Here is a 25,223-nt window from a genome sequence, read left to right on the forward strand (position 1 = left end):
CTATATTAGTAAATATTCCATGAACACTTAAGAACAATGAGTTCTGTTGGAGTGTTTTATAAATGTCATTTAGGTCACACTGATTAAGAATATTGTTGGAGAGGCTGGGGTTGTGGCTCAGTGGTAGAGTGCTCACTTAGCATGCACGAGGCACTGGGTTCGATCCTCAGCACCACATAAATGTAAAATAAAGATATACTGTGTCCACCTAAAACTTAAAAAAAGCTTTGTCTGATATTAATATAACCACTCCAGCTTTCTATTGATAAGTACAAGCAATATATTTTCTCCTAACCTTTTGTTTCAGCTTTATATTTGTAGTATGCTTCTTATAAGCAGCATGTAATTGGGTTTTTTGTTTTTATTCAATCTCAACAACTGCTGTCTTTTCATTTGGTTGTTTAAACCAATTTCATTTAATGTGATTACTGATATGATTAGGTTTTAAGACTATGATCTATTATTTGTTTTCTACCTGTCCTTTTTTGTTTCCCTTTACCAGTTTTTAGGATTAATACAATATTTTTAAAATTTCATTTGACTTTCCTTGTTATTATATTAGTTCTGTGTCTCTGCTTCTTATTTTAGGGGCTAATGAGAGGTTTATGGCATCCACCTTTAACATGGTCTTAGAGTTATACGACTTCATGTATAACAAACCTTACAATAGTTCACATTTTCCCCATGCAAACTTTCTACTATTTTGCAAAGCATTTTTTATTACTTTTACATATTATGAACCTTAAATTGTTTTTGTTTATATAATCAATTTTCGTTTAAATAAGAAAAAGTCATATTTATTAATGTGCTTGTTTCTAGTGATCTATGTTCCTTTGTGTAGATAACTGATTTCCAACCAACACCACTTTAATTTTGCTGGAAGGACTTCCGTTAATATTTCTTATAGTGCAAACTCTGGCTGGTGATGAATTCATCCAGATTGTGTATGTCTGCAAACATCTTTATTTTAGCTTTCATCTTCTGAAAGACATTTTTGCCACAGAATCCTATAGTAATATACATTTTGAAGCTGTTGTTCCACTGTCTTTTCACTTATTTACCTATTTTTGGTGGGGGGAAGTGTAGGGAAGACAGGGGATTGAACCCAGAGGCGCTGAACCACTGAGCCACATATTCAGTCAGCCCTTCTTATGTAAATTAGAATTTAATTTTTTAAAAAATTCAAGACATGGTCTCACTAAGTTGCTTAGGACCTTGCTAAGGCTGGCCTCAAAAGCGTGATCTTCCTGGCCCAGTCTCCAGAGGCACTGGGATTTGTGAACCACCATGCCTGGCTCACTTGTATTGTTTGTTTTTAATGATAGATCTGATGTCATCCTTATCTATTTACCCCCCAGTCACCGCTGCTTTCAGATTTTTCTCTTTTTTCAAATATTTTTTAGTTGTAGATGAACACAGTACCTTTATTTTATTTATTTTTATACAGTGCCATGCCAGTTAAGCGTTCTATCACTGAGCCACAACTCCAGCCCCAGGATTTTTCTTTTATCACTGGTTTTGAGCTACTGATAATCATATACCTTGGTGTAATTTTCTTCAGGTTTCTTGTGCCTGGGGTTTATTGAGTTTTTTGGATATGTGGGTTAGTTTTCAATAAATTTAGAAAAAGTTGGCCATTATTTCTTTGAATATTTTCCTGTCTCTCCCTTTTCTCTCCACTTTCAGGAATTATAATAACCCATGTATTAGGCCACTGATAATTTCTCTTTCCTGTTTCATTCTCTTTATTTCCTTTTGGATAGTTTCTATTGCTAGGTTTTCAAATTCACCAATCTTTTTTCTGTAATGTCTAATTGCAAAAAAATTTTTTAAATTAGTTATTAATTATTAATTCCATGCAGTGTATTTAAAAAAACTCAGATATTTTCATCTTCATTTCTATATATTTCATTTAGATCTTTTAAACTATCATCCATATAACTAACTTCTATTGTACATGTGGAATATAGTTATATGTTTTTAAAAAATATTTATTTTTTAGTTGTAGTTGGATACAACACCATTTATCTATCTGTCTATTCTCATTATGGATCACATCTTCCTTCCTCTTTGCTTGTCTGACAATGTCTGGTTATACACCAGACATTGTGCATTTTACCTTGCCTCAATATTTTTATGTTTATATTGGCTGCTTAATATTTTAATACTCCTGTAAATTCTGAGCTATCATCTGGGATGCTGTTATTAGGAAATAGCTTTATTTGTTCAGGTTTCGCTTTTATGATTTAAGTGATTCCAAAGAAGTGCTTAGTAAAGGGTAATTAATCTCTATCAATGAGGCAAGGTCTGAATCAAATCAATGCCATGTAAATCATAAGTTTTTCCAATGTAGCTAATGGGAATAGGCATTCTTCCCTCTCATCTTCTCAAATTATTTTTCTTTCACTATAGGTAATCTGCTCACATGCACACACTGATCAATACTATAAGTGCTCAAAGGATATGTCGGCAGACCTCTGGGATTTTCTCTCTTTCTTTTGTACTCTGCACTTTTATTAGCTCTAGTTGCTTTGGTCATTCTCGACTCTCAACTCCTTGACTTACAGAATCTGCCTGCCTCCATGATCTAGAAACTGTCTTGAGATAGCAAACCGGGAAATTATTGTTTCAAGTATTATATATGGTAATTTTTTGTGAGGGGAGGTTGTTGCAGGTGGCATGATAATCCAGTTCCTGATACTACATCTTGGCTGGAAGCAGACGTGCCATTAGGTAGTTAATCTTTTAAACATGATACAAATTGAGCTGACTTTGAGTGAAGGAGAGGCCTCTTTTCACTTCTTGTTCATGCCTTTAACAGTCTCCGGGGTACTGGAACACTGATGAGTTGTATCCTTCTCTTCAGAAAAGTAAAGAATGTTATCCTGAAGAGGTCACAGTCTGTCCTCGGACTTTTAGCCAAACTACTGGGCTAAGGCTACACTGATAATGTGCTCGACTCTACAGTGTGCCACCCCTCTCACCCCAAATCTTTTGATGAATTCAAGAGATCTGTCCCATTACTCTCATAGCCTGACTTCACCTGCCACTTGGTTTCATGTACACGGTAAAACTCTTTTATTTGTTATAGGTATTGAAGAAGCCCCCGTTGACATGCCTGTAATTAGAGGGTAACCTGAGCCAGGCATGGTGGTACCCCCAGGTACTTGGGAGGCCGAGACAGGAGAATCATGAGTTTCAGCTTGAGGTCAGCCTGGGCAACTTGGGAAGAACTTGTCTCAAAAAGTGTATAGAATACAGATTGGTTAGGTATGCTTCACACTGATCCCTCAATAAATCTGACTAATCAGTTATTTGGCAAACTGACCCACTAGAGGGCAGTCCCCATGGATGACAATTCCTCAAAAGGACTGAAGGAGAAATTTTGGTAGATGTGGTCAACTTCCTAAACCATGGCAGAAATATGGGTAAGACAACTCTACTAGAATATGGTCCGGACTCTGGTGTGTTAGCTTCCCTGGGGTTTTAAAAGGACGAGGATAAAAAACAGTTTTGGATTATTTCTCTACCCATCAGAGGAAGACACTTTGGCAGGGAATAAAAACATACTAATTGCTTCTACCTCATTCAGTCCTAGAGCAATTGTTATAGTGACTGGCAATGGAGAAAAAAAATTTTCTCTTGTCAATTTTGATTAGTTCCAGATACAGATTTTGTATATATTTCCCCTGCCAAGACACCTGTGGGGTTTCAGTGCGTGGTTTCATTTCTATGGCCTTTTAAACTTTACTTCATGTGTTCTCATGGCAGAGCTCAACATCTGTGGAAACTAAAGGCTAGGACTGGTGATTCATTTAATTAGAACATGTCTGAAGTCAATGGACATGAAGATTGCTTCTTCCCTTTGGAAAGATAAGTATTAATTTATATTGAGTTTTCCAAATTCACTTATGAATGGAAATAATAACAACAACAACAATAACAACTATACTTGTTATGCCTACTCTGCTTCTCAGAATCTGGTGACAGCTTGGTAAATTTAAAAGATTCTTTATGCACAGCTCTACTCTGGGGGCGTCCTACTACAGATCATTAACTTCCCCTATTCTAGAATTTTTTTTTTAATATTTATTTTTTAGTTATCGGCGGACACAACATCTTTGTTTGTATGTGGTGCTGAGGATCGAACTCAGGCCGCACGCATGCCAGGCGAGCGCGCTATCGCTTGAGCCACATCCCTAGCCCAACTTCCCCTATTCTTCTTGTTGGCATTATGTTGATATTCTGGACTAGAAAGTTGTCAGTCCTCTCTGCTTTTACCCAAGGCACAGCTTTTATACACTCTCCTTCATAAGACTGGCTGAGTGAGGCTGAGTGGAAATGGCAAGGTAGCCTAGGCTGAAGGGTCATACAACTCCAATTCAATTTATTACCTGACGACTACTAAAAACTCTACCTTGGTTATTTTGAGGCAAGGGTTTCCCCCTTTTCAAATACTAGGTAGTTGTGCTTAACCTAAAACCTGTTTTAGCTGGTCCACTTTCTTAAAACCTAGTTGGTAAGAACTGCTACAGAGACAGGAAAGCCTTATGCAGGACAATGAGGTTCTACGGGGCAAGAGAGCATTCTTTTTATTACTGGTCTTTCAGTAACTGAAAGCTGATTCTGAATTTCTCATCACTTGAACAAGCTTAAACTAAGCTTCGTCTGATCATGAGAAGTAAACATGGGTCACCATTACCAAAAACTAACATCTGGCTAAATGATAAAGTGGGGTTCCACATATTAGTTGAAGCTGGGAAGAGTCAAATCTCCCAGCTCTACAAAATAATATCAGTGGGAGTAAGTTTAGTAGATCCCTGGCTACTGTTACCTACACTGACAGCTAATAGCCAGCTGAAGTTGTTTAAACATCTTTGCAGAAGATTCTGTCTTCAGGACCAATTTTATTACAGGTCTTTATCCCAACTTACTTGGTAATTTATTAACTCTACAAACATCAAACTGCTTGGCTGGACCTGGAACAATCTGTTCTATCTTCATAGATGATTACCCATCATCCTCCCTGCCAACCTCACCATCATAGTTTTTTTATTACTGCTATACAATGACATATAATATGACGATATATCACAATGTTATTACTACACATTCTACCCAAATTACACCCTGGTATCTGCTTAGTAAACAAGTCTGGGTTACTAACATGAATGATTAAATGACAAAAAAAAAAAAAAAAAGTAGGACTTGAGCTATGGCTGTTTCATTACAGATAACCATTTAACACTGTTAAGAAAAAAAAAGATCCATCCAATTACAGCGTACTTGTTTTTCCTGTCATTTACTATGACTGAATGGAAGTAGTTGTGGGTCAAGTTACAGAACATAAACAAATTTCCAATTATTGATACATGTATATAAAACCTCCAATGAGAATTAGCTACTGGTCAAAAAATGGTGAGTAGGCTTCCTGTTGTAGCATTAGGCCAGTGGCTGCATACTATTCAAAAATAGTATTTTAATGTTGCAGGATTCAACTGGGGTTCATGCAAGATAATACAAAAAATATATAAGAATGAAGATGTAAAATAAGGCATTAAGAAGACTTCTTGAGAACCTTCATAATGACAGGGTGTTTCACATTTGAGAGAGTACTGGGCCTGGCCATGAGGTCTGAAGACCAGTGGACAAAACAAAAACAGAAGGATCAATTCTGCCTTGAATCACATCTGAAAAAGATTATTCAGAAAAGAAAATAAAGGAGAATGGGTAAAAAGTAATCAAGTAGTTGAAATCTGTGGATGTAGCTGTCCTTTTATGAAGCTGGTTAACCCTGAAACATACGCTTTAAATATTGTGCTATGAGCACAGAGTCCATGTCCAGAGTGCTTGCCATTCATATTTATCAAGAGGTCAACATTCAGGAATAGCCAGTTGAAGAATTAACAACTCATTCACTTCTCCAGATATTGTAAAATATAACCTCAGGACATACTTAGCAGTGAGCTGACCATCTGGACTACAACTTCCTGCTACCTGCTGTACACCTCCAATTTTGGTGAAACTGATTTTGCTGAGATACATTTTTGTTCAATACTACCAGCTTATATTAAAGGATATTACAATTCATTCAACAGACATTTACTTGAATGCCTACTATATGTGGCCTCTTCATGTGGGTGTTTGAGATAAATGTTTATCTACTCTTAAAACCGAGTTAAGATTAGATTATTAGTTATGGTTCACCTGCACAACTGGGTTCAGGTTCTATTTACTGAAGGACACTGAAAGTTTTAAATTTCTTTCTTAAAGTTGGCTGCTAAAGTTTACCATGGTATTTGTGAAACACCAGTATTAATAGTGTGGGCATGTGATTTTAGGGTCATTTTTGGCTCTATTTTGTCTCTACCTATACTTTTCTTTAGCTCCACGTTAATTTAGCTTATCCTCTCACTTAATAAAACTTGGTAAAAGGTCTGAAATCCTTTTTAACAGGGTAGAATAAAAATGAACAATTGCAGGAAGCAAAATGGAGGTGAAAACACATTAATTTGTTCCAAGTTATACTTGTTCATCCATTTTAATTCTGATAACTGAGTACAATACTGAAAGTGAACATCATGAAGGGGAGAATTCACTGGCCAAAGTAAACATTACAAGGCTGAACTTAGTTTTAAGTTAAATATGTGTTCCCAGAAGACTTACAGTAGGTTTTTAAAGTTAAACATTTTTAAAATAAATTGAAAATAAATTGTTAAATATATAAAGAACTTGTTCATATACATCATAATGAATATAATCATTCCCTACATCATCTAACAAATTAAATGATATTTTTTTATGCATGACAGATTATGAAATGACAAAGAGCAGCTCCAAAGACAGTAAACACATTGCACACCATTAGAACATCATGACATTAATGAACAACAGTGACTTCCTTTGAATAACCTAGCCTACTATGATTACATGCATTTAGTATGGAGGGAAGTAAAAGCAGATAAAGTACAGCTTTAATTATCTCTGAAGTCTTATTAATCTGATGACACCATATCCCACAGAGTTTTGAGTATAAGCAAATAAAATTTCCTCACCATTAAAGAATGTAAAGGTAGAAGATACTTTCCTTTAAAAAAAAGTGTATTTATACTGAAGTTATAAAAGTCTTATCATTCTGTAACACAGCAGCTTAAAAATAAAAACACAGAGGGTTTTAAGGGAGACAAGGTATGAGGGAGAGGGAAAAGAAAGGGAGGAAGCATGAAGTACACCTTTCTTTAGGATTTATTTCAAACCTGTTATTTCTTGTCAGAGACTCCTGCTGGGACAGAATATCAAGTCTTAAGTTAGTTACAAGCTAAGAAACACCAAACCACCTTCATATCTGCATGAAGTATATTTTTCTTTTAATTTTCTTTTGGATTTATTTCAAGCTTTGTCGTTTCTTTGTCTGAGACTCTAAATGGAACAGAATGTCAAGTGTCTTGGCAGTTACAAGGTAAGAAATTCCAAACCAGATTCACCTTGTAATTCTTTGGCCAACCTGATTGTAATAGTTCGTCCTATTCTATTACTTTTATTTTTCTGTTCGGTTAGTTTTTTGTTTTTCTTTCTGTTAACAGTCTCCTGTAGATTTGTCATACTCTTCAAGAACATGCTGATTATGATAAATTATTCCACATATATATCCACCCCATCAACTGGAAAGATTAAGAGGCAGAAGTGAGCTTCAAGTAATACAGGAAGCCTTGCAAAGCTCAGCCAAGGGATGGCAAATGTATCAAAATCTGATACAGCTAAGTTAACAGAGGGAAATTTATACTAGTTTTAAATGCATACATAAAAAGGAAAAGGTTTCAAAATCAATAACTTGAATTTCTACCTTAAGGAATTAGAAAAACAAGTAGAAATAAAATCCAAAACAAGCAGAAGGGAACAAAAAGATTAATCAATGAAAACAAAACAGAAAAAAAAAAAAAACAGTGAAAACAAAAGCTGCTTTTTAGAAGTGATCAACAAAACTGATAAACCTTTTTACACCAAAGACATAAATGACTAAAATTAAAAAAAAATGAAAGAAGAAACATCACTACCTACATTAGAAATTAAACGAATTATAGCTGGACATGATGGTGCACACCTATTGTACTAGCTGCTTGGGAAGCTGAAACAGTAGGATCACAAGTTTGACGACAACCTGGGCCACTTAGTGAAACCCTGTATCAAGGTTTCAAAATAAGAAGGGCTGGGGATATAGCTCAGTGATAGTGCTTCTGGGTTCAAGACCCAGTATTTGAGGTGGAAATTATAAAGAACACACAATGCCAACAATTTAAGACACTTCAGGGGAATTGAACAAATTTGATAAAGACACAAATTAGCAAATTGGAAATCTAGCCTTTCAAGAAGAAACGGAATTAGTAGTTAAAAATCTTCCCATATGCAACCATAAGAGACTTGGAATGGAGGCTGGGGATATGGCTCAAGCAGTAATGTGCTTGCTTGGCATGCACGGGACGCTGGGTTCGATCCTCAGCACCACATAAAATAAAATAAAGATGTTGTGTCCATGGAAAACTGAAAATATTAAAAAATTCTCTCTCTCTCAAAAAAAAAAAAGAGACTTGGAATGATCATAGTAACATCAGATAGTAAGACAGATATTTTTACTAGAGGTAAACAGAAATATTTTTAAAGGCCAGTCCATCAGTAAACGTATAACAATTATAAATATAAAGAAAGTGAAAAAACAAACCTAAAGATTGAAAGAAATGTTTTGCAAGCATTTATCTGGTAAAGAACTTGTCTTCAAAGTATAAAGAACTCTTTAAAATTCAACAATAAAGAAGAGAACCAAATTTACAAATGGGCAAAATATCTGAATAGACACTTAACCAAACAAAGTACACAGATAGTAAATAAACACTTGTAAAGGTGCTTTGACACTGTTAGTCATTAGGGGAAATGCAAATCAAAGCCATAATGAGATACCACTTCATACCCACTATAACAGAATAGTTACAGTCAAAAAGACATAATATCAAGTGTTGGTGTGGATCTGGAGAAACTGGAATCTTCATACATCACTGCTGGGGATGTGAAATGATGTAGCTACTTTGGCAAACAGTAGAACTTCTTAAAATGTTAAACATGGGAGTTACCATATGACCTAGCAATTTTCCAAAAAGAAATGAAAAACTGTACATAAACTCACAGAATTTATGTAGATAAATTACATATAATATATATTCATAAATTCACAGAATTATTAAAAATAGCCCCAAAGTAGAAATAACCCAAACAAAGAGCGTATTACTCAGCAATAAAAAGAAATGAAATAACCATAAATGACATATTCTTGACATAATATCAAGTAAGCATTATGTCAAGTCAAAGCACCAGTCACAAAAAAGTTACAATATGTAATATTCCACTTATGAAATGTCCAAGATAGGCAAGTCTACAGAGACAAAGTAGACTAGTGGCTGCTGGGGTAAAAGGAATGAGGAATTGCGGCTAATGGGATGATGCTAATGTCTAGAATTGGATTATGCACTACGTCTGCACAACTTTGTAAATATACTAAAAACTGAACTGTATTAGTTTAAACAGGTGAACTTTATGATATGTATTGCATATCTCAATAAAATCATTAAAAAAGGAACAAAACAGTGAGCCAAGAAGGAAAATCAAGCCAAACCAAAAAATGTCCCACAAAGAAAAGGCTAGCATTACAGTTTCACTAGTGAATTCTATCAATTAGTTAAAGAAACAAACAAACAACAACAACAAAAAACAACAATGCAATTCTCTACAATATTTTCCAGAAAATAGATTTAGTCTATTTCCTAACTTATTCCATGATACTAAAACTTTAAGACCTAACAATAAAGCTGTATATTAATATTCCTCATCACTACAGACACACAAAATCTTTAACAAAATGCCAGAAAACCAAATGCAGCACCATGTAAAAGTAAAGATTACTTACCTTGACCAAGTAGCATTTATTGCAGGAAGGCAAGGTGGACTTACCATCCAATAATCTGTTAATGTGCCATACTAATTGAGTAAGGACATAACCCATATGATCATCTCAAAAGATGAATAAAAAACATGTAACAAAATCCAACACACATTTATGAAAACAATTCTCCAAAACCTAACGAGGAAACTTCCTCAACTTGGTAAAGAACATTTATGAAAAACAATCTGCTAACATCACACTTAATGATAAATGCTTTCCCCTAACATTATGAACAAGGCAAGTGAAGATATGTGTTCTTGTCACTTCTAGTCAACACAACTGGAAAAGCTAGCCTGTACAATAAGGGTGTGGTGGGAAGAATTAAACGCTTTCAGATTGAAAGGAAAAAGCGGAGCTGTCTTTATTTGCAGACCACATAATCCTGCATGTAAAAACTCCTAAGGAATCCAACATACAAACAAAAAACTTACCAGCACCAATAAGTTCTTCAAAGCAACAGTATACAACATTAATATACAAAAACCAATTGCATTTCTATATTCTCAGCAATAAACAACCCAAAAATTAAATCTAGGAAAAAATTCCATCAAAAATAAGATCAAGGGGCTAGGGATGTAGCTCAGTGGCAGGATATAGCTTAATGGTAGCCTAACATTCACAAGGCCCTGGTTCTATCACCAGTACCACATAAAAACCCAAACAAAAAAGAATAAAATACTTGGGAATAAATTTAACAAAAGAGGTACAAGCCTTATACAATGAACATTACAAAACTACAAAGAGAAATTAAAGATCTTAATAAATTCAAGCCCGTGGATTCTAAAGAGTATTATTAAGAAAACAATTTTGCCCTAATTACTGGTCTACAGACCCACTGCTCCTAGTAAAATCCCAGCAGGGTTTGTTTGTTCTGGTAGAAACTGACCAGATAAACCTACAATTCGTGTTAAAAAAAAAAAAAAAAAAGATTCATAGTAGTCAGCCTTAAACTACTCAATTTCAACACTTACCATAAAAGCTATAGTAATCAAGACACTATGGTACTAGCATAAGAAGAGATATACAGACTAACAACAGGAATGGGAAGTCTGGTGACTAACCCTTACTTTTACAATTAATGATTTTTGACAACTGTGGCAAATCAATTCAATGGGAGCAAAGGATAGTCATTTTTAACAAATGGTGCTGCAACAACTAGATAGCTATATTCATGAAACTGAATTTAGATTTGTAGGTAACAATATACATAAATATTAATTCAAAATGAATCATAGTCTTAAATATAATAATGAGAAAATTTCTTAGTAGAAAATCTTTGTGCCTGGAGTATAGGGTATTGATTTAACATTGGAGCAGCCATCTTAAATGTTAACCACCATCTTATGAGTTAAGTTTTGCTTTCCTATACTTCCTCTTACTGGAACTCCCCCACTCCCATTAGTGACCTACCCCATGGTGTCATCGGCCAAGCCAATCCCATGCTATTCCCATCAGCCTAGCTCTGATGCAAGCACCTTGAGCCTATCCCATAGCGCTACAAGTACAACTCCAAACCCCTACCCCACAAAAGCTGGACCCCGAAACATCTCAGGGCCTCTCTCCTCTGTCTACAGAGGGATGGCCTTTATTTGTCAGCTCTCTTTTCATGGAGATTAGGCAAAGAACTCTTTGGTACAATCAATACCAAAAGCATGATCCACAAAACAAGAAATTGGAAAAGTTGGACTTGACCAAAATTAAAAACGTTTGACTTTAAGAAACACCATTAAGAAAACGAAAAGGCAAGCCAGAGAACAGGAAAATATTTGCAAATCATAGGCCTGGGAGAGTTTTTGAATGAACATTTCGCCAAAGAAGAAAACAAATGGTCAGTAAGGAAAAGATTCTCAAACTCTTTTTAACATCACTACCTCAGGGAAATGCAGTGAAAACATTATAAAAATACCACTTCACACCCTACCAGAATGGCTACAATAAAAAGATGTTCAACAGCAGGCACTAAAGAAAGTCCTCACCTGCCACTGAACTGTACATTTAAAAAGTTTAAATGGTACATTTTATGTATCACATTTTGTTTACCACAATTATAAAAGCAAAAACAAAGCTAGGGACAGTGTTACATGCCTGTAATGACAGCAACCTGGGAGGCTTAAAAAGGAGAATCGAAAAGTTTGAGTCCAATCTCAGCAACTTAGCAGGACCTTCTCTCAAAAATAAACAAACAGGGCTAGGGTGGTGACTCAGTGGTACAGTGCTCGCCTAGCATGTGTGAGGCCCTGAGTTCAATCCTCAGCACCACATAAAAATAAATAAAGGTACTGTGTCCAATTACAACTAAAAAATAAATAAATAATAAATAAATAACAAATGGCTAGGGATGTAGCTCAGTGGTAGAACATACCTAGATTCAATTTCCAACACTGAAATTTTATATATATATATACACACATACTATAGACATATATACATGTATATGAAAATAAAATTTCAGTGTGTATATACATATATGTCTATATCTCACATACATATGTCTCACAAAGAAAGCCTAGCTTTATATGGCTTTGCCAGTAAATTCTATCAAAACTTTAAAGAATAACAATTTCACATAATTTGTTCTGGAAAAACAGAAGAGGAGAAAACACCAACTTATTCTATGAGTTCAATTTACATGTGCACTTAAAGGCATCATTATTTTCAGAAAATGCATTATATTTAAGTATAGAAGACATAAGGTACTAGGACCTTGAGAACTGTTCCAATTCAGACTTTGTTACCAACTAGTTGTGTCTTCTCTGTCAAGTTACATCATCTTCTTGGGCTTCAGTCTTCTCATTTGTAAACAGGAATGTACATCAAAAAAATCTTTTTTTTTAATCTATATGTTATACTATTACACAAAATTTTATTTGACAAATCCTCAATTGGTATAATCATCTGGCAAACAATACAGCAATATATACTAAGAGTCCATCCATACGCTGGTGAATCATGTCCACTTTTGGATATTTATCTCAAGCATATCATCCAATCAAAGTGAAAAAAAAAACAGGTATGAAGATGGTCACTTTAACAACCCATATGTCCAGCAAGAACGAAATATCATACACATCTTTTCTATTTATATTTTCAAACTTTCATAAAGTATATCAGGAATTTCATAAAAAATTGTTTTCAGTGAATTATTCTTTTTTGCTATGGTAAGTCATTAAATATAGCATTTACTCTTACAAATGGAAATGTCTGAACATTTAGAATATTGACATATTTCAACTTGCAGTCCTCTTTATGTTTTTTTGGACTGGGTATGTCAACCCACATTATTCTGAATGGTATTAAGTAATGGCTCAGAAGAGAAATTCTTTGAAATTATTGGTAATATTTATTCATAATGATCAATTAAATTATTTGCTTAAGAAAACTGACTACTGTGCATAACTCTTTCTCAATTTGTATTGTGACTTTGAATTTGACATGAGTTGACAGAAGAGAGTCTTAGTCTACCTGTGGAATATGTTGGTTTATTTTCAGTACTTGAAAAACATGCAAAGATACTGGTTTGGGAAGTTACCATAAAATTTTTAAGTAAATAGGCATGCTGTAAATGTGTTTTTATGTTTCAATAAAGAGGAAATTTTTTTTTTTGTGGGAGGGGAGATACTAATACAAAGAAACCTCAAAATTAACAAAAGCTAGTATGAAAATAACTACAGAAAATATTTCTTAGGTGAAAGAACCAGAATATAATTAATTTACACATTATATCAGTATATGTACACATTATATCAGTATATGTCAAACAGGCAATTTGCATGAATGAAAGTCCTATTAGGGTTGTGAATCTAAACTGTATTATTCTGAAATGTTGATACATATTATTATACATATGTATTCCCACCTACCCAGTGTGGAGAATAATATACAAAATATCAAGGGTAGATACTCCAGATATAATATTAGAGAGGTCAAAATCCTTAAGCCTATTTAATTGATCATCCTCATTCCCCTTGAGGTTCTCAATATTTCTCAACCTTTATTTTTAAGTGTGTCAATCACAAAACTACTATTTGAATTGTACAACCACTAAAGCTTCTCTAAATTAAGAATAGTGGTGCGAAGAGTGTGTCTAGTTTCTTGGTTTTTTTCTTATTCCTATGGCCGCCTGATAAATGAGAATTTCACCAGGATCCAGTCTTAGTATTTACGAAGTGAGCACAACTCTAATAAAAGTAGGTTGGACCCTATGAAATTGTTTGCAGGTCAAAAAAGTTCATCAGCAATTTCACAGGGTTCAACCTATGTCAATATCTTTGTATTAAAAAAAAAAATAAGGAAAATTTCCTAAGGATATAATTTACTTGCTTAAAGGCATTTTATGGTGAAATAAAAAATTTCATGAGCTTCTTAGATACGGTTTTATTTTGGTTTCCCTGGCCCTTCTAAGTCTTCTAAAGCTTTGTGGCTATGCTTTTTAGGTTAGGGGTGAAAAACATGAAATTTTCTTTATCATATATTTTATTACAGGAATATCTAGTAATTTTTTTTGTACGCTGGAGTGTCTTTCTATGTATTTTTTTCCCCTTCGAGACTCTAGAACTCAAGAACTCTTTTCATAACTTTCCCAACAGTGAGTACTCTTAAGTCAGTTGTTTTCGTAATTTTAAGCAACTAGTTTTTGCCTGTTTGCATTAGTAAGCTAAAGTCATAAGCAAAACCAAGTGTTTAAAATCGGCCAACTAAAGAATATTAACATCACCCTGTTCTAACTCGAATTCTGCTGAAGTCTTGTTTCTCTTCATAAAACAATTAAGTTTTGGTGTCAACACTTCTAGAACAATGCTCCTTCCACATCCAATTGAAATCAGCCCCATTTTGAGAACATCTTACCTGAAACTACCATAGACTATAAGAAGAATGGATATCAGAAACGTAGACACTTGACTGGAATCCACCAGGGAATAGGCCCTAGAGAAATAAAGAGGGAAAAAAATTAAGTTATATGCAGCAAATCCTCATGGATCTTACAATCTGTGGTCTTTAAGATGACAAATATATGCAAATTAAAACTAGCAAAATAACATTAAAATTAAAGTGTGATTTGCTAGTTCCACATGAGGAATAAATAGTAAGTTCATAGTTATTATAGTTAATATTCACAGGATATTAAGTGATAGACATCTAAGTAAAAATTCCACCTCTTTATGATATATAATGTATTTGTAACATCCATTCTCAATTTTAAAGGTATCCAAATATCTACCAAATATATGCCGTCAGAAAACTCCATTTACACTGGAATCACTAGTAGCTAAAACCATAGCCTTTTTTTCTTTCTTTCTTTTAAATTGCTGATATACTTTTATTTATTTATACGAAGTGCTGAGAATCAGACCCAGTGCCTCACATGTGCCAGGCAAGAGTGCTCTGCCGAACCCTAGCCCCTAGCCCTAGCCCCAGCCCCCTAGGCCCACTTTTTAAATTTTGTGCCAGGGTCTCAGTAAGTTGGCCTCCTGAGTCACTTACAGGCGTGCATTTTTCCTGCTGCCTTGTGCTTTGCCTTACTGCCCCTTTGCTGCAAAATTCAGACCCAGAAAACTTCATGATACAGAGAGTACTCCTTTCTTTGTTTTAATTAAAACTTCCAATTTTAATGAACACAACTTTCAACCTCATTCTTGATATTCTCATTTTCTGAGTTACTAACTACAGCAGTATTTCCCAATGATTCATACTTGTTCATCTTATTTGACTTGAACTTTTTGAATTCGGAGTGAAATAGAAATAAATGGATGCCTTTACTCTTGCTTCTCTTTTTGGTTGATTAAAGATTTAATGAAAAAAGGAACATTTGAAACAATCTTTTATCACAGGTAAACCATGGGATCTCACAGGTAAATATCACACATGCCATGCCATTGAATGTTCAAGTCTTCTCTGAAAACAGCATTAGGAAGAAATGCATTTTGCAATTTTGGGAGATACACTTTAATAACTTCTATCTAGCCTAAAGGAATCATAAAAACATTGATATTTTACATTTTAAGTGTGCACAGAAATCATTCCTAGAAAATAACATCTGCTTGGCAAATGTGAATACGTTAGCACAAACATTCTGCTATCCTGCAACAACTTTTTATGTTTCTTTCCCCCTATTTACCAGGGAACTGTTAAACACTTAAATTCTCTAAGTTTAGGGGCTTCTTGGCATCGATGCATTACATTTTCTGAATCACCCAAGCTGATTTCTTTAGAGGTTGCTCATAAGTTCAAGTAGAAATATATATACTTTCCTATTGGGTCTTTTAAAAGTTCTGGAGACAAAGAACCTATTAGCTGATGCTAAGCTAATAGTTAGGAGGTACTTAGAAACACAAGTTGTTCCCTTCACATTAACTTTCTTAGCTAGTAGTAATTTTTTCAGTCATTTTTATAGTAGGGGAGATAATTACAAAAATAGCAAAACTGGATTCTGAGTGGAATATGAACTCAAGTGAATTACACAGAGCTATATTGTCCAACACTGTAGTCACCAGCCTACATAGCTATTTAAATTAAATAAAATGAAAAATTCAGTCTGGCAGTTGCAATAGATAAATTTCAGCTGTTCAAAAGCTAGTGGCTACTATACTGGACAGCCAGGGAAAGAACATTTCCATCACTGCAAAAATTTCTAGTGGACAGCACTGACACACACAGGAAGACAGACATGTTATATTTCAAAACTGAGGTTCTGGAGCTTTACTGGTGGTAACACCAAAAATACTTAACATTTTTTAAAATTATTTTTCTTTTAAGGAAATCTTTTTTTTTTTTATTTTTAGTTTTAGGTGGACACAATATCTTTATTTTATTTTTATATGGTGCTGAGAATCGAACCCAGTGCCTCACGCATGGTAGGCGAGCGCACTACCACTTGAGGCACATCCCCAGCCCCAATACTTAACATTTTACTGAGCATTTAATTCTTACACCATTCTACAAGGGAAGTACTACACTGCTACAATCCCTTACCTAAACAAAGAACCTTGAGAACTGATGTGTATAAGAACTAAAATAATAATTTTTTTGATTTTATAAAGAAAACGGGCTGAGGTTGTGGCTGGAGCAGTAATCTGTAATAACATTATTAATAAATAATAATTAATAAAGATCATAAATAGCCTTATTAATTTAGGTCAGGTTTTGTTGAAAATGAATTACAAAAAAACTCTTTTTGAGTTTTCATAGTCATGGGTTTAGAGAATTACCCTTCTGTTTTCTGAAGACCTGGAGCAGGATGCAGTTCTGAATGTAGGCAGCCTAACTCCAGAGTCTCCCAAACTGACTTCCATCAAATTTGGAGTCAGAAAATGTGTGAGTTTCTATCTTTAATTATACCATAACTCGTGGTCTAAATTATCTTCTGGCCCCAATGAAATGAAGGCCCAATTAATTTTTATTTTCAAGGGTCCAAGTTTTTACATTGTGATTTTCTTCCAAAACCCAAAAATGTTAGCAGGTTTACCTTCTCTTTCATTTTTCTGGTCACTCATTAAATCAGCTCCAATAAAGATGACACTGTTTCCATGCTATTAAAAATTGGCATTTTAAAAACCATCCAATATTTACAGATGTAAAACGGCTTATATAAATTCTACATTATACCAGCAGAGAGAGATGAATATGGGGGAAAAATATGAAGTATTTGGTTGGTTTAGTCAACTCATGGGAAATTCTTCTCTTTGGTCACCTTTAAAAAGAGAGTTTTTTGTTTGTTTGTTTGTTTGTTTGCCAGCTATATAGTCTAACCTACAAGCTTCTCACCCTGTACCAAATAGTTTGCTTTGATATTTGTATATAATCTTGGGTCTCCTGGAGTAGGTTTTTTTTTTTTTTTTTTTTTTAACTCTACAGGCTCATAAAAAGAATAGCTGTTTCAAATGTCTAAGGGTTTTTCTTTTCAATTTTTTATTTTTTAGTTGTAGTTGGATACAATATTTTTATTTATTTATTTTTTAATGTGATGTTGGGGATCGAACCCAGGGCCTCGCCCGTGCTAGGCGAGCGCTCTACTGCTGAGCCACAACTCCAGCCCCATAAGGGTTTTGTTTTTAATATTTATTTTTTAGTTGTAGTTGGACACAATGCTTTATTTTATTTCTTTATTTTTACGTGATGCTGAGGATTGAACCCAGGACCTTGCACGTGCTAGGTGCGCACTCCACGGCTGAGCCCCAGCCCCAGCCTCTGTCTGTCTAAGGGTTTTCTTGCTGGTAAGAATGGGGAGTAAAAGGACTCCTTCTGTTACCTGTCTCTATTCTTTTCATCCATACAAATAACTGAAGTAAGAGTCATTAGCACTTTAGAAGTACTCACAGGTTTTAGGACTTTTACTACAGGAATCAAAATCTGGGGTCTGGAGTCTGAGCTCTGGGGTAAGACTAAGATAGATGGGGTAGGTGGGGAGGAAAAGGAAGGTAGTCTAAGGAAAAGGATGAGCAATCTGTCCAAGTCTAGGATTCAAAAAAAGCCTAATAATTGTATTTCACACCTTCTTTATTCTACACTTTAGACTCTACCAGAGCATCAACAGAAATGTGCTATTCTTCAGATGCTCTTACTGAGGTTGTCTATTCTCAGAAACTCTGAATGCATATTAAAAACAGGAACAAATGCTATTTTCTGAAATTAAAAAAAAAAATCCTTATTGAAACGTAAAAAGAAACTAAATACATGCATTACAGACATACCAAAACCAGTTAGCCAAATGTACTTTAAACCGACTTGAAGACTTTGTCAAATGATGTATCGGTATAGGTTGAATGTTGAAGTGTTTTATGTGGTCATTATGAAAACCACCAATTTTTTTTATTATATTCCCCCAAGCTTTACCTTAATAGACAAATTCAAAAGCTACCAGAAAGTCCTCTCATATCCAAAACTATACTATACACCCTACGATTTTTAGAACCAGGCTGGATTTTAGTAATTCTACAGTCAAACATCTATTTCTAGCTGTTTTACTAGCAAGCGCTTATAAAACATATCCTGCTAAAAATCATGCCAAACTGAGACAAACAAAGTACTGTTTTAGAACATGTTCTATGTGTCAGTCTTCCAGCTATACAATGAAGGCATTATTGTCCACTCAACAAACCAAGCTACTACTATTCCAACCCTGCACAGATATTGCCCTTGACCAGCACTCCTCAAACTTTTTGGCTGTGGAAAAACTGAGACCCGCTAAGAGCTTTTGTTCATGTGAGTTATAGTCAGTGATATTTACCATTTAAAAAATTCAAACTAAAAAAATTTAAAGATATTTGTTGACTTACTTATTTACAATAAAACTACTGTTAACATAATACTTCTAAAGGAAAAATAATCACACTTAAAAAATTAGATAAGCATAGAATTCTTTTACAGCTCTGCAAACTTTTTAAAATTTTTAGTTGTATAGACACAATACTTTTACTATTTAAAATTTTTTTTTTGTCATCCATGGACATACATTTATTTATTTATTTATTGTGCTGAGAATCAAACCTAGTGCCTCATACATGCTACACAAGTGTTCTACCACTGAGCTACACCCCCAGGTCTGCAAACTTCTTTAATGTCTGATTCTATATTCAACCTGTTGTCATATGTTGCTCAGGTGGAACTTTATGAGGTAAAATATGGCCTTACACATATGGACAGTGGAAAACAGAGTATTTTAATAACCCTTTCAACTAACTAAGGATATTCTTTGATACTACACTAAAATCCAAAAAGGGATAATTTCTTAAAGGTGGAATCTGTGGAATCTGAAACCATATCATTGGATTTTTAAAAATCATATTACATTAAAATCCACTGGACTATTCTGTACTTTAGATGATACTTTCACCCAGGAATGATTCCATAACATTGTACATTGGTAATCTGGAAGCAAATGGTTCACTGAATCATTCAGCTCTTCTAGGTGTTGTCACTTTTCACTATACAATATCTGGAAAATCACATTTGTTAATCTCGTTCCATTGGTTCATGGGAGCAGATTTAAATTTTCCAAAATTTTAATTTTCATTTGAGCTCAAATTTTACCACTGGCAAAAAATAATTTTTCCCCCTTGAAGTGATAGGCATACTTTACTCATAATACCCCAGTATGACTAACTCTAGCTTGTCCCCCGTCATTTCAGAGAAAATGGTTTCCAACCCCTGCCTCCTATATATATAGATGCAACTGTTTCTAGCTCAGTCAGCATCGAGTGACTACACAAGTATTTTTCTCAAGGTTCTCAAGGTAACCCGAAGGTACTTTGGCATACACAGAAATCTTTGTGGAAACTTTTCATTTTATCATAAAAATGTGTGCTTTAGAGTTGAGAATTTTAATAAAACAAACTTACTGCTTCATCAAGAACATTCTCAGTGAAACTGGACGGCCTATTTATTTATTTGTACTGGAGACTGAAACCAGAGGAGCTTTACCACTGAGCCACATCCCAACCCTTTTTGTTTTTTTGAGACAAGGTTTCACAAAGTTGCTTAGGGCCTTCCTAAGTTGCTAAGGCTGGCCTCGAACTCATGATCCTCCTGCCTCAGCCTCCCAGGTTGCTAGAATTACAGGTGTCATCATACCTGGCTTGAAACTGGCCTTAAAACAAACAAAAAACTGTACTTGGTGATGAATACCATGATCACTAGTACAGAGTGATACACTGCCATGACTCATTGATAACACATCAGTGTTTATACAACCAATGCCTTTTTACCATGAGCAAAAAAATGCCAAGATGAGGTGTTTGGGGATGTGGGTCAGTGGTAGGGTGCTTATTTAGCATTCACAAGGCCCAGGGTTTGGTCCCTAGCACCAAAATGGAAGTCAACATGAGAAAGACAATAACTTTATTAATATTATGAAAATAGTTTGATCTCATGTACCCACTAAAAAGATCCCAGGAATACCCAGGGATCTACAGGCCACACTTTGAGAATTGCTGCCTTACACCTTTACCTATAAACCCTGGAAAACTTCTAGCATGTTCTCCAATGTAATCTTTACACAAACACATCACAAAATACCAAAAAGCAGTTGTAATTATTCTGCTATCCAAGATTTTTGGATTCAAATGTTAAGTGCAGAAAATAATTTGTATTTCAGGCCTAAAGAAATGCTAGTTTTCCCACTATGGGAATATGCTGAAACAGGATTCAATTTGTATTTTTAACTAAAAAAGTTTGTATAACAGAATGTGCACAATAATTCTCTTCCACATCTTTCCATATTTTAAGGAGAAAAATAAAATATGACTCATGATGTGTCACATAAAGATATTTTGGTCAACAATGATGGCCTAAATATGGGTGGTCCCATAAGATTATATAGTCTAGTGATACTGTAGTCAGTTTATGTAAGTATCTATAATGTTCACAAAATACCAAAATTACCTAACAACACATTTCTTGGAACACATCTCTTATTGTTAAGCAACCATGACTATATTCTAATCTTAATACAATAGGTACCTTATCAAATGAAAATTTAAGAAATTAAATTCAATTGTTTATGTGCAAGATACCAAAAAAAGTCACAATTCTATAAGAAGGACACAACATATAAGGTGGCAGAATAAAGTTTTTACCAGGGAAATAACGTGCTCTGGGAAATACCATGAACTGCTACAAACCAGGAACCAGCCAACAATGGCCTACTGCTATTCCAATAAACACAGCCAAACTCAGTTCTTTAGGTATTATCTATGGCTGCTCTAGAACATGAACATTTAAGTATTTGTGACAGAGAACTATGGCTCTCAAAGGCCAAAATATCTACTATCTGAACCTCTACAGGAAAAGTTTGCCAACCCTGTTATATACTATTGTTTTTTTGTTTGTTTGTTTATTTTTATTTATTTATTTATTTATTTTGGTACTGGGGATTGAACATGCGGCGTTCAATCACTGAGCCACATCCCCAGCCCTAATTTGTATTTTATTTAGAGATGGTCTCATTGAATTGCTTAGCTCCTCGCTTTTGCTGAGGTTGGCACTGAACTCACAATCCTCCTACCTCAGCCTCCTGAGCTGCTGGGATTACAGATATGCACAACTGTGCCCAGCCTAAAAAATGTTTTATTAGTACATTATAGTTATACATGATAGTGGGGTTCACTTTGACATAATCATTCATGCATGGAATATAATTTGCTCCATTTTAGTCTCCCAGTACTTCCTCTTTCCTTCCCCCATTCACTATCCCCCCCCCTTCCTGTATTCTAACTGGTCTTTTTTCTGTTTACTTATTTTTAATTGGTACTTTATAGATATAAAGGTGAAATTCACTGTGGTATATTCATATGCATAAGTAGAATATTTTTGTCTACTTCATTCCACAATTACTCCCTTTTCCAGTCCTTCCTCCTTCCACTCCATTGATCTCCCTTCTCTTTTCATGGGATTCTCCCATCTCTCCCCTCTATTTTGCTCTAGCTTTTGCATATGAGAGAAAACATTTAATCTTTGACTTTCTGGTTCTGGCTTATTTCACTTAGCACGATGGTCTCCATTTCCATATATACTATTGCTTACTGCACAACGGTACGGTACCTGGCTAAGAGGGCCAGTGAGTGTTAAAGTACAGTCCACCTCCTTCCTCCCAGAGGATGCATATTTATCAGTGTGCCTATGTTTGGTGATCAGAGTCATGTCTTAGAAGATAGGTATAGTCAACTGAAGGGAGGAGTAACTTTCCATTCATAAAGATGGCATTTATGAATTGTGAGTCCACCTGGCCAGAGGACCCCATTTCCTACTGTGCACAAAGGTGTGTGTATGTGTGTGTGTGTGGTGCATTTAAGCTATCAATAGTCTTCAGCATCTTAAGAGCCACACCATAAAGATGGGTGAATTTTTCAAACATCAAAATATTAATATCCCTTCATTAGATCCAAGTATTTTATTTTTCCTTCATTAGTATAATGTTTTATGAAAAGAACAAATATGAAATGCTCCACATGTTAATAGCTACATTTTACCAAGACTAGCATAGTGAAAAATGATTATTTCTATCAGTGATACTGATGACTGAGCAAATTCATATAAAAGAACAGTATTAGCCTCCAAGGCAGTAAAGATGATCTATAATTACTTTATCTTTACATATATACACATACACACATTTTTTATTGCCTATGAAAGACAGGATGAATTTAAAGGGTGGAAAAACAGAAGACCCCATATTTAAAGGTTTCCATGGCAACATGCTTTAACTCCTTCCCATGAATGACATTCACATCTCTCAAGATTTTTTCAAAAGCATGTGCATTTTATTGTGATTTGAATGTTCATCCCGCAATGTTAACTGCAATTCCTGTGTTAAAACACCAGAAGCCAGACACAGCCCTATTAAGAGACATATCTACAAGGCAGAGGGAAATATTAGTCAATTGTTTTCCTCAAAGTAGACAGATAGCTACGAGCTGGGATAAACTAGTTTATGGCCAAAGGACTATGTATGGGGATGAGGGGTATAAGTGTGTGTGATATATATAGATATGTATTTAGATATATAGGTAATACAGTTTTTAAAAACATCTTAGTTATCATTATCAAAACCTGCTTTAGAACTGAAAACAATCCAAATGCCTATCAGCTAGTGAATGAATAAACAAATTGTGGTATCATTAGGAAAAAAAAAAAAAGGTTACCAAGATACAATACAATAGCTGACTCTCAAATGCATATATCTAAGTAAAAGAAGGCAGATTCAAAAGATTACAAATATCCCATTTGTGTGACATTCTGGAAAAAGGAAGTTATAGATAGTATCAAACCCTATACAGTGTACTATGATTTTTCAATACATACATGACTATGATAAAGTTCAATTTTTAAATTAGACACAGCAGATTAACAAGTTAATAATAAAATATAACAATTACTATAATAAAAGATATACAGATGTTATCCCTTAAAATATCTTATTGTAGGTACCCATTTGACTGTGGGAAAGTAAAACTACCAAAATCAAAATCAAAAGCTCCAATAAGGAGACACTACTGTAAAATGTTTGTGAAATTGGTTATCAAAAAGGAAGGCAGAACCAAATAACATATTGTTCTAAACTCAGATGAAATTTTCATTTCTGTATATGAAACTACACTTAACACTCATCTCTTGACTTATTAAATACCCTAAGCATGTGCTCCTCACTGAACAATAACTTTTTAATTATTTCTCATTCCAGAAATCTGTACAAGCTTATTTGTTATAATGTAATAGATTATCAAGAATTCTGCCCCAAAAATCTGGGACCTAACTTTTGACTCACTCTACTGCCACTCTCACAATAAAATGAAGCTTAACATTTCATAGGCAGAAATCAATCTCTCTCTCTCTCTCTCTCTCTCTCACACACACACACACACACACACACACACACACACACACTTTTTGGTATTGTAGATTGAATCCAGGGGCACTTAACCACTGAGTCACATCCTAGCCATTGTTATTTATTTTTTAAACTTTTGAGACAGGGCCTTACTAAATTGCTGAGGCTGGCCTTGAATTTGCTTTTCTGCCTCAGCTTCTGGAGTCCCTGGGATTACAAGCATGTGCCATCACAATGGGCTCACAGGCAGAAAAATCGTAAGAGAAAATGCTTTCTGAGTTTCAATTCCTCAGCTGAAAAGAGTCTTTCTTTTCTTCTTTTCTCTCTTAAACAGTCTCTTCTGTGAAGTTGAAAATACCATGAAAAACAATATCCTTATGCCTTACCTAAAACACTGAATGTCAAGAGGCAAATCTGTGTGGTCACTTAAAGTTAGTATTATAGAAATCTTGAACTATGTATACAAGGCCCCTGCTCTTTTAAGAGCACAAGAAACGGCCAGTCTGGGAAAAAGAAAAGGAGGTGAACCATTCCTAACATCTTAACAGCCACTTTAAGCAACCATTTGTTCTGTAAATACCACAGGCCCCTGGGGAATCCTTAGATTTGGCTGATAACTTGAACTCTGGCAACTTGCCTTGCAGCAGAACTGCTATATTTGAAACTGGCATTAGTGAGGAAAAAGATATCACTTTATCATGTTCAACTTGGTCTCCTCTTTTTTTTTTGAAACTGGGTCTTGCTATGTTACCCAGGTTAGTCTTGAACTCTTAGACTCAAGAAATCTTCCCCTCCTCGGCCTTCCCATGCTGGGACTACAGAAATGTGCCATACTTTGTGTTTTGTATGGAATTCAAACTACTACAGATTTAAAAACTGAAGGTAACATTTATAACAGATCCAAGCAAGACACAT

At 34.8% G+C, this 25,223-nt stretch overlaps 1 protein-coding gene across 1 annotated transcript in view; it reads right to left on the minus strand.

Moving 5' to 3' along the window:
• The window catches only part of Sppl3 (signal peptide peptidase like 3), a 108,786-nt gene that overhangs the window by 21,785 nt on the left and 61,778 nt on the right, over positions 1-25,223 (minus strand). The window contains exon 2 of the mRNA XM_027923259.2: positions 14,834-14,911. Coding sequence (XP_027779060.1) covers positions 14,834-14,911 — 78 coding nt within the window. The remainder of the gene's footprint in view (positions 1-14,833; positions 14,912-25,223) is intronic.

The sequence above is a fragment of the Marmota flaviventris genome, chromosome 1, assembly GCF_047511675.1.
Source record: "Marmota flaviventris isolate mMarFla1 chromosome 1, mMarFla1.hap1, whole genome shotgun sequence".
Lineage (NCBI taxonomy): Eukaryota > Metazoa > Chordata > Mammalia > Rodentia > Sciuridae > Marmota > Marmota flaviventris.